Source organism: Lepisosteus platostomus, chromosome 11 (assembly GCF_059453375.1).
Source record: "Lepisosteus platostomus isolate fLepPlt1 chromosome 11, fLepPlt1.hap1, whole genome shotgun sequence".
Taxonomy (NCBI): domain Eukaryota; kingdom Metazoa; phylum Chordata; class Actinopteri; order Semionotiformes; family Lepisosteidae; genus Lepisosteus; species Lepisosteus platostomus.
This window is the reverse complement of record NC_142621.1, coordinates 36,997,709-37,008,760: the sequence shown is the minus strand read 5'-3', so window position 1 is coordinate 37,008,760 and position 11,052 is coordinate 36,997,709. Positions and strand designations below refer to the sequence as shown.

General features: G+C 37.3%; 1 protein-coding gene and 1 long non-coding RNA gene across 2 annotated transcripts; one reads left to right on the top strand and one right to left on the bottom strand.

Annotated features, from left to right (window-relative positions):
- The first annotated feature begins 3,412 nt into the window (after window positions 1–3,412).
- Window positions 3,413–10,219, top strand: LOC148652572 (ficolin-1-like). The gene is made up of 8 exons (XM_088599479.1): window positions 3,413–3,562; window positions 5,624–5,737; window positions 5,878–5,931; window positions 6,308–6,343; window positions 6,816–6,943; window positions 7,036–7,165; window positions 8,177–8,311; window positions 9,276–10,219. Exons 1-8 carry the CDS (start codon window positions 3,478–3,480, stop codon window positions 9,521–9,523), a joined length of 930 nt encoding a protein of 309 aa, XP_088455605.1. The 5' UTR covers window positions 3,413–3,477; the 3' UTR covers window positions 9,524–10,219.
- Window positions 4,249–7,952, bottom strand: LOC148652573 (uncharacterized). Its single transcript, XR_015925379.1, has 3 exons — window positions 7,736–7,952; window positions 6,993–7,209; window positions 4,249–5,925 (listed from the first exon to the last, which is right to left on the bottom strand). It is a non-coding gene; the product is annotated as an uncharacterized LOC148652573 (long non-coding RNA).
- Window positions 10,220–11,052: the final 833 nt, after the last annotated feature.

The window sequence follows — 11,052 nt, the reverse complement described above, 5'->3', positions numbered from 1 at the left end:
CTTCTCAATGATTTTGTTATAAAGAAATCTTAACATTTCAGGGCACAATAACAGCTGATGCTTAGTTATGAACCTCAATATTATCTTCAGACAAGTATAACATTTTCATTCATCATTCATCACTGTTAGTATAGCTGGCAGGTTTAAAGAGATGTCAGTATTTGTAATTAAATATTCTGCATTGGGTATCCAGTAGCGCCCTTTAAGTATACATTGTCACATGTGTATCTATTTAGGAAAATAAGGTAAAGGTGAAATATAATATACCCTAGTACAGCACCACTAGCACACAATTAGTGTAATATACTGTACGTGGAGAAATTATATAATACTTGTTTGATAAACCTTCTTCAGGTTGAGCAAATAGCGCTTTTCTAAAATACCATATTGCACATGATGCAATAGTAACAACAATTTGCACAAAAAAAACCCCATCACATTCCAAACTTTTACTTTGAATAATCTGTTGATTAAAGTAACTTTTGTGCTACACAGGTAATGAGATGTATTGGTTATCTCTTTCTTTGGAACCTACTCATTGTTGCCAGAATTATTTTCAGTACCTTGCTTCTGGGAAACTTTTTCTGTGTTATGGTCTGCATTTTAAATATTTGTGTCTAAAACTCTATTCTACATTCAATGTTACCTTAATTCAATTTAACTTTGATCATTTTAATACATAGGATATGATACATAATTCAATCTTTTGGTACTAAAATAAAGGTTTCTGAAGCATTGAAGGTTGTGTCCTTTAAATTAATTTATAATGTTTTTTTCTGTTGCATTTGAAGTGCTGTGATTTCACCCTGCTTTGCCCTTGTTCTCTAAACACTGATCACAGTCTGTCCATGGTGCCACTCAATCCCACAAGAATAAAAGGAATAAAAACATCAAACCAGAAGAGCAATAATATAAACATAATGCCCTCTTCTGGTCACTTACATGAGTCAGACCAGTAGTTATGCTGAATTACTCCAAGCCCATCAGCATGTCCCACTTCAAACCATGCAAAATATTTTTTTGAGAATTGAAGGCTCAGATGAATGAAAATATGGTATCAATTTTATTCTGATTTTGTACGAGATTTTTTTTGTAAACGGGAACTGTTAGTTGGCACCATTGTTTTCTGAGGCTGCTGATTTATTTCCAGTACAATACTAATGTCACAGGTTGATTTTCAGCAGATATATAAGTATTTCACATTTCTGTCATTAAGCAAGGATCAAAAGAGAAGAACATAGCAAAGAAGAGACGCCCACGGAAGATCTTTTGAATAGCTTTAATAATAAAAGTAACAATTATTTCTAACACAATAAGTCTTTCCCCCACATCCTCCCCTAGTATGTAGGAACTCCCAACAGTAAGATGTTCTTTATTTTCATTCTCAACAAATTAAAATGAATTGAAAACAAGTATTAAACAGAAGAATACATTAAATATTGATCATATATTTACAGCTTTACATAAATATGAATATTATTAGTCATTATAATGCTCTGTGTGATCTGGCGTCGGCTTTGCTCTTAAAGGACATGTGCTTTCCAACTAACTAATTTAAACTAATATAATATGTTATAATTTACTATCCCAATGTAAACTAATGTTGTCTGACCAATGGCAATCAAGTTCTGGGCAGGGGGTAAGGTGAAGAGGGTATTGGAACTTAAAGGTTGATCAAAATTTATGTTGGACTATGAAAAGGCACAGCAAGTAAAGAAACACATCTGGACTGCAGGTTGAATCCTATGGTCCACTATCTGTGAGTTAAGCCTGGGCTTTGTCTTAAGGTGAGTACTATCACAATTTCTCAGACAAGGAACACAACTGGCTAAGCTACACCAGGACTGGCTTCGCTTGGCCAGGGTATCTTCACTTTGTAAGAGCAATTCCTGGACCTTGCTAGATGCCTGTAAGCTTCCAATCATGACAAAAAAGAAATCTCCGGACTTGCTGGGCACCATATGGAAAACATGGACAGATGGACACAAAGGGTTCAAAACAGGCATAATATGTGTTGCACATGGTCCATGTAAGAAATCTTAGAGGCTGGATATAGTGGGCAGCAAAACTGATGATTAAGATGGAGGACATAAGTTGTCATGGATTACATAGCAAGACTGGGGCGCATCACTGATCCAGTGCTGAGCCAACAGTGGAGTCCCAGACCAACAGCAGTCCATCATGTAAACAATGGTGATGGCTAAGAGTAAGGTTTCTAAGAAACACGAACTGCTGTATAACGATGGCTTGACAGGGTTCTTCATGAACCCCCATGTAAATCACACTTCTGATCTTACTGTACGTGTGCTTATTTCTTGTAAACAAATAAGTCAGGATGCTTACATTTCTGCATAATGAGGCATTTGTTATTCCTTGTGGCTTCACAAAGGCCAGAACGAGAGATCAGAGTTCCACAGGCACCACCATAAACCATTTGGCCATGGACAAAATAGGTCTGGTGATTCTCAAGTCAAAAGAAGATATGTCCTACTCCAGAGACAAGATCATAAATTTGGGGTCATTACTTGGCAAGGAATGCAAAAAGGACTTTTGTTATGCTTCAGATTGAAGGAAACTGGGCAAACATAACTTAAAATCATCCATATACTTGATCTCTTATTTGTTACTTTCCAACCATTTCCTCAACTCTTCCCATAAGTCTTTTTGTTTGTTTTATTTTTATTCCTACTTAACTCATCAATTTTAATAAATATATATTCACACACATCAACCTCACCGCTATCTTGCATTCGGGTTGTAAAGGACTGTGTTTTCAGAGGGCTGGTGTGATGATTACCAATAGATCACACTTCAGAAACACATTCTAAAAGGTTGCTGAGAGATTATGTAAATCAGTTCCATAGCATGTTCTGTGAAGTAGAGGAAAGGCGGCTGGAGTAGTTCTGTTGTACAGTGTTTTCAAATCCCATGAGCTCACTGATTTCTTTGGTCATTTTATGGAAGAGTATAAACACAGACACAATTTATAGTAACGGATGGATTAACACATAGTAGACAGATAACAGATAGTAACGGATGGATACCTGTGCTCAAAGTTGTATATTATATTGACAATCTAAAATAACATGTTATTCTAGTCTTGAACAGACAACAGTATAAAGGGGACTCGAATTTTGGGAAACACAAAATGGGTGTTCTTTTAGATTTCTGTATGAATTAGAGCTGAACTTTGGTGAAGGGATAGTTTGTCATTTCTCACATCAATTGTATATAACAAAACCTTACTGTGGTTGCTGCTGATCATAATTTATTGAATAATTCCTTATCTCCTTACATGATTTATTGCAGAGAGGAAAGAGACCAACTGAGAATCGTAAAATCCACCTCCTGTGACGACAGTTACAAATGCTGCTAAAGAGAAGTCTGGATGATATAAATAGGGCTGTTCCCCTGAAACAGGTCAACACCCTAAAACACAAAACTGGCAGCCAGGACAGTATCTTGACCAGCAGCAGAATGATTCTCCAAACAGTTTCTAAAACCACCTTCATTCTCTCCTTGTGTCTCTCAGTGGTTACCAGCTCAGAAAGTACCTGTCCAGGTAAGTCTGTCAGCTAAGGAACTGGCAATTCTGATTATTATTTCTTTATATAGGTAGAAGGTTGCAGTTTTCTATTATTTTTAAAATTACCTCGTAATTTTAAACATGTTATGTGTTTCTTTCTTGTCATCGTTGCCTAGAATGATTATTTGCAGTGATAACTAACAATGTCAGAAAACTTAAGATCTGGGCTCTACACATCTCTCCGAAGATGTATGTCGTTTGTATAAATGATTTATGTCATTTCACAAAAAGAAAGGAGGGACTTCAATATATCATTTTGTCCTACTTAGTGAAAGCCACAATGAAAAAATTAAAGGTTTTAACTATAGGCAGCATCTTTCTGTGATTTCCTTTGTATTCTTATTTCAATATCATACACTGAATTATCCCCATTTTATTATTTTCTGCCAAATGTGTTCTCACTATCTAATATATTTTCATATTTATCATGCTAAAATTATTATACAAAAAAGTAGGGAAAAGGGGCTAACTGAATATAGGAAATGTGCTTGGTTTTAATAGTAATGTTGTAATGTGGAAGGTTTACCCATAACCCTTTATAGTTGTCTAGAAAATAATTTAACAGAAACACTAATAACATACATATAACATACATATATATATAACATATAACACAGGAAAGAAAAACTAAAAGTGTCAATGAAATTCATAAAGAAAAATAGTAACAATTGGAAATTCTCTTTATTATGCAGTACGTGGAAGACACTGTTACAGCCAGTTAGGTGGGGGATAGTCAAACATCCAGTTAGCTCAACATTTATTGCTCTTAGGACCTTCAAAGCAAGGAAGGAACTGAGATGCTTGCAGAGCAGAAGGGAGTCCAAGAAACACTGATCAAAACAATTATCTGGTTTACCTGGTTAATTAAGTTCTGGGTAAAAGGTTAAGAGCTGAGGAACAGAGGATAAAACAGACAAGTAGGCAGAGAGAGAAAGAAGGACGAGAGAAAAGACAAGAAGACACAAGGGAAGAGGAGAAGAGACAGTGCCAGATGGTAGGTCCTTGTTCAGGTCAGCCTTTAAGACCAGATTCAAGTTAAGTATTTGAAACTTGTTAAGAGAGCTTGTCGCTTGTCATTCTGTCCTTTCAAGGAAACTCTGATTTCCCGTATAAAGAACCCCTCGGTTTAAAGCAGTCTCTTCAGGTTAGTGGATACATTTTTTAGAACAGGGAGGTGGGTTCCCATTCATTTTAAAGCAAGTGGGATTTATAAAGAGAGATTTAACATTAGATTGTATTCTATTGGGAACAGGCAAAAAGCAGGTATATCTCTATTTTTGGGCTGGTTGGGTATAATATAGGATTCGAATACTTGGCAGTAGTCAGTGGTTTTGCTTGTTGGTTAGGACGCAGGCTTTCGAGATGTTTATAAACAGTCTAATGCATATGTTGTATGTGTATGTTGTGTGTTCTTTAAATATTTGTTTAATCCAGTGAGCCTAATTTACTATATTTTTCTTTTCACTAAAGCTGTGCCAAAGAACAAATACCTCGGGTGCCTCTAAATATGCCAGCTGCTTAGGTATATTCATGGCTTTTAAAGTTTTGGGGTAATGCTTATTTTAAGGAATGATTAATCTGGTCAGCCTATTTATGGTATTGTCTGCTTTCGTAATTCCCTCATTGGAACAAAATTATTCAGTTCCTCGTGGCTTTGAAAACTACAAACATTCTAACAGGATATTAACTGAAATCATACATTTCCATGATTTAGTTTTGTTGCTCTTGATCTTATTGTCAAATTATTAAAATGAGAATGAACTATTTCAAATTTCAAAATAGAGTTTCAAAAACTGTGAGTGTTGGACGATATCTTTACTTAATCATCAGACCACAGTATCTCATACAGTTAATTGAATTCATTGAATTGAAGCATTTCATGAAATGCCCAAAGTAGGAAAAATATTAACGACCTTGTTCAAGTACTAGTAATACATTATTTAACAGTGAATAAAGTAAAGTATTTCCTACCTCAAGCTGTTCTTTCCAGCTCTCTCACTCAGTATTCAAGATGAAGTGAGCTCTTCTGTGTTACAGAGGTGAAGGTTGTGGGCCTGAATGACAAGGACAGACTGACCATCCTTCAGGGCTGCCCAGGAGACCCAGGGATACCAGGTACTCCTGGAGCTCCAGGCATGAAGGGAGAACAAGGTGAGTTGAAAATGTTTTGACTTCTCCTCCACAATGGCAGCTAAAATGGGCTCAAACATTCAGTCCAACCATCTAATCAGAGGTAACAGCAACATCCAGTCACTGATAATCTTCTTTTCAGCTGTATTTCTGCATTTCAGGCATGAAAGGAGAACCAGGAGTTTTTGGAAAGATTGGTCCAGCTGGAGCTAAAGGTAAAAGAGAGAAAATAAATTCAAATGAGTGATATCCAAGAGAGGAGTCGAGCATTACAATGAAACTCATGGAGGCCAACGTGCACAATTTAAAAGAAGAAACCTTCTCAGCATAAGTTGTGATGCTGAAACATTTGGCAGGAAAGGAAAAGAAGTAAGATAACAGTTTGGGAATCACTAGCAAAAATGTAATTTACAAAGGTAAATGAGAGATAAAACACCAGGAAGGAGAAGATATTATTTGGTGCTCTATTTCTGATGTGGAGACACTCGAGTCAGAGATGCCAAATAATTAATAGCCCTGAGATTCAAGGATCACAACACTGATGCAGTGATGAGCTAGTTAACAGTTAACAGTGTCTTTTTCATTTTTTAGGACAGAAAGGAGAGCCATCAGTTCAAAGCGGCACAGGTGAGCTGTGTAATCCATTCCTTCTAACAGGACATTTTATATACAAAAATGGGTAATTGTTAAGCAAATCTGTTTACATGGAGACTAGCAACCAAAGCTGAAAGTAAACCAGAAAGCTGCATACCCATTTAAAATTGGCTAATCTGGACAAGGTGAGCCTAGACATTTGCAGATGATCCCAAGACATCTGTCTGGAAAAAGTCAACACAAATAAATTGTTTAACTTCAATGTGGAAATTTTTTTTTCCATAGTTATAATGCAGGAAAATGCTATTCAGAAAAAAGGAAATATGCTTGTGAGGTTGCTTCAGTACCTTTTTTAAAATACAAAAATGAATGAATAAATTGGTCTTTATGCAGTTCACCTTTACGGAAACTGAAGATTCCTGCCTTTTAAAAAAGTATAACACCTCACTAGGAAGGAGATGTGTCTGTCTGTTCAGCTGCAAGCGTGACGTTATAATTTTTCCAGGGGCTCGGAACTGTAAGGAGCTGCTGGACCAGGGGAACTACATGAGCAGCTGGTACACAGTGAGGACAGAGGGAGACAAAGACATCAGGGTGCTCTGTGACATGGACACCGACGGGGGCGGCTGGCTTGTGAGTAACACATTATCTTAACATGAAAGCAGAACAAAAATGTTTTTACCTTCAAAATGTTGTTTTACACTGATACACTGCTGTGTCTGCAGGTATTCCAGAGGAGGATGGATGGGTCAGTAGATTTTTTCAGAGACTGGGCCTCTTACAAGCGAGGGTTTGGTAACCAGCAGTCAGAGTTCTGGCTGGGGAACGACCACATTCATTCACTGACCAGCTCAGGTGAGTCTGCCAGCAGAGGAACTGCATGAGCTGGTACAATTGAGCTGCATAATATTACAAAGAGAAACATTTTGCCAACAAGAAGTGAATCAAAAACACGATTATCCAGTACACTCAACTTTCTGTATTATTTAATATGTTATTTTCTTATTTTAATGAACATCTTTAATGCATTTAAAACCTATAACTACAGGAACTGCAGGATTTGGAACAGCAGACAATTGTACATTTAACGTATACTAGCGACCTTAATTGTCTTTTTAGTAGCAAACATTTCACATACTGTAACAAGAGTAATTGACGTCAAAGAGTAGGAACATATTGCATGAACATCAGAAATACTTATTTGTTTTCTCTCTGGTGAACATTTGGCCACAAAATGTAGCAGCAGTGTGGAACAGTAGTTAAAGGTTCTAGACTCATAAAAGGATGTCTCTGATTTCCCAAGTGAGACATCAAAAGGTGCTTCATTGGGAAGTGTTCCAGTAAAATAATAATAAATAATAAATGAGTAAAAACTTAAGATATCTGGGGCCTCAGGTTCATTTCCTGACCTCAGGTGCTACCTACGTGGAGTTCGTATGTTCTGCCCGGGTTCAAGTGGGATTTTGCAGCGTGTCCTGCAATGAACTGCTGTCCTATCCAGAGTGTGCCTTGCCTTGCCCCAGCTGCTGGCTAGGATAAGCTCTGACTCTGTCGCCCCCATAGCCCTGAACTGGATAAAGCTGTTAGAAAAAAAGATGGATGGAAGATTGACATCTACACTACCAATTGACATTTGCCCCCCTCCCCCTCCTTAAATGTACTGAAGACCTTCTTCAAGAATTGTTTGCCCAGGTTAGCCAACAGAGTAAGAAAAATAGCCTTACATCGTCTTAATAAATGACACTGAGTGTTCTGGAACATGCAGTTATAAGTGAATGCAAAAGTGCCAGAATAATAACCAGTCATTCCCCTCCGTTCTCCTTTATAGTGATTTTGAGTGTTTGATTTGTTGGTCTTATTTTAAAGGAAACTTTGAATTAAGGATAGATTTCAAGGACTTCGATAATGTGGACACCTTTGCAAAATACCTGTCCTTTAAGATCATGGGGGAATCTGACAATTATAAGATTCTGCTGGGAAGTTTTGAGTCTGGTAGTGCAGGTAAGTCCCCATCTCTTCAATCTATTCTGTAGAACACCAAGATAACTCATCATTTTGGTTAAAGAAATTAACTACCATCAAATGCAGAGAAATGCTCATTGTGGCTCCTTTCCCATGAGTATGATCAGTATTGCAGTCTTGAAAGAACAATGCTTCATACTGCTAAAAGCCTCTGATTTTGTTATAAAATGGAGTTTGCAATAATTTTGTTTTTTTACCCTTACAAGTTAGTCCCAGTCAGTCATGTAGCAGACCACTCTGCATTAATGGCAATGGTCACTCTGATGCACACTAGATAAGATGCAAGCTCTGTGGTGGCTTTCAGGTGACTTAACAATGATTGGAGGAGAAGCAATGATGTCATAACTTGCAGGATTGCAGGGCCAAGTCAAGAAATGGATTCAAGCCCATCCAACACAGACAGCCATTTGTATGTCCTGCCACTTGGGGAATTTCATTCACATTTGGCTAATGATACAGTCTATGCCCACAACAGTGATATCTGGACATCAGGCAACTTTAGATACAGGTTTTTTTTTTATAGAATTAATCTGATAATACAATCAAACGTCAAGGTACACATAGTCAATGTGACTTTTAATTTTCACTTTGCAGTTGACAAAACACTAGCATCAGTATTTTAACATCAAATACCAGCAGGTATCTCTTAGGCCTGAGTGTCTGTCTAAGCTACTGAGTTTCACAACTGGAATTTCAAAAGCGGAGTAAAATCAATGAAACAAATAAAAAGATATACAGCGTACTGTATATTTTGTCAGTACAGTCACAAAATGTTATACAGCCCCCACACCCTTTAAAGTGGCTTGCCTATGATAAAGCAAAAATATTTTGGTGCAACTATGATGATGGTTTAGAGGAAGAGAACTTCACCTTGTAGAGTTCAGGGAGCAAAAGGATACGTCCTCTGTGACTTGATCAAAATTTCCTCATTTTCTGTCCTCAGGCGATTCCTTTACATCCCATAACAACCTGCCCTTTTCTACCAAAGACCGTGACAATGATAGCTGTGACTGCAACTGCAGCGGCGTGTACAAGGGAGGCTGGTGGTATGGAAAGTGCCATAGTTCCAACCTTAACGGTCTCTATCTCGGAGGAAGCCATGAAAGCTTCGCTAATGGAGTCAACTGGGAAGCTGGCAAAGGCTACAATTATTCCTATAAGTACTGTAGTATGAAAATAAGACCTCATTGAGAGCTCACCTCCGCTTTCTAAGTAGATCCCTCATCATCACATATCACCAGACAACACACACTGCATTTGAGACAGATTTCTTTTTTGCTTTGATGGAAGCTACTAGAATACTGGGGGTTTGTAAAGATTTATTGCATATACTTAGTATCTATTTATGGACAACACAATTAACAATTAGAAAAGTTGTTTTTAATGTGTTGGGCTAAGCAATGTATGTTGACTGCCACTTTGTTGTCTATTTTTGGACCCAATTATGCTGTGGACAATTTACAATTTTAAATCATTATTATTGTGACCTAAAGTGCAAAAGTGATCTGGAAAAAAATAATTAATTTTCAGGAAAATATAAAAGTGACTGAAATACAATCTAAATATTTATTGGATTGGCTTCATGCTGTGGAACAGGTTGGAACATAGATTCTTTTCACCTCAGTTCTTTAGCGTGTCCAATAAACAAACCATCAGGTTTCGTGGCTTCCTGTTATTATATGCTTTATCCCCTTAATAACCATTGGGGAAAATGGGTGCAACAATCACATTTATATCTCCTTTAAAGCTTGTGATATACTACGAAGCAATTCACAGAGAACTGATAACCTTTCACTAATACTAAAAACTGTGGTTTTTTTAAATGTCAGGTTGTTCTCATGTAGATGCTTTATCATTTTTCTCATAAATAAATGCTTTGTCAATGCATATTGGAGTCTGTTGGTCCCATTCTTAAGTGTGGTCATGGCCTGATCATATTTCTGATGCCTCTGATTTTTCCTCTGACGGCCATGATCACACTGATCTCTCCGTCTGCGTTCTCAAAGTAGGGTTTCTTAACTCCTATAGCAGGAAGACATCAGAAACTAAAATTATCCTGAAACTTGCTTCATACCTTCCCCCTTCTCTGAACGACAGACTTGTTATCTTCAAATTCTCTCTATTCATTTGTAGGTTTCGTTTCCCACCTCTCACCTCTCTAGACCTCACACCACTTGATTGGCCACTCTGTCTCCAGGCTTTTGTTTTCCCATGCTATATTATCTTTGCTGACTGCCCTATCTTTCACCCGAAAAAGGCTCCACAGCCAAAACGTTATGTTTTGTTTCTTCTCTTTTCAGCATGGAACAAGCCTATTACTTGTTCAAATACCCAGCGTGTATATGGAATGTCTTTGTAACTATAGCACCTGAAAAAACCTATTTGAACATAGAGGAACGTGCAAACTCCATACAGAAGGTCACAGAATATCACTCTGGGCTCTGGGCTGTGTGTTAACAATGCCAACTTCCATATACCTATGTCACCCTATCTTAAATGCATTTTCAAAAATCAACAGGCAAATGATACAAAGCATCTAGCAATATATTAATAATATGTTACTTTTCATGCTTTTGGGAGCAGCCTTTAATTCACTGTAAAACTCAGCAATAAATTTAGTCTCCTTCTGTATATTAAGTTTCCCTAAAGTTTACTGCGACTCTTTTTCAAATAATGCTCTTCAACAGGATTAAGCCTTTCCCCACCCAGCTATATTAATG

What these genes read in the sequence shown, in the direction of transcription:
- LOC148652572 (XM_088599479.1), top strand. Translation starts at nt 3,478, where the DNA reads ATGATTCTCCAAACAGTTTCTAAAACCACCTTCATTCTCTCCTTGTGT. An exon ending in AGGCATGAAGGGAGAACAAG is followed by an intron (nt 5,738 to 5,877) that starts GTGAGTTGAAAA and finishes TCTGCATTTCAG; the next exon opens with GCATGAAAGGAGAACCAGGA. An exon ending in ATCAGTTCAAAGCGGCACAG is followed by an intron (nt 6,344 to 6,815) that starts GTGAGCTGTGTA and finishes TAATTTTTCCAG; the next exon opens with GGGCTCGGAACTGTAAGGAG.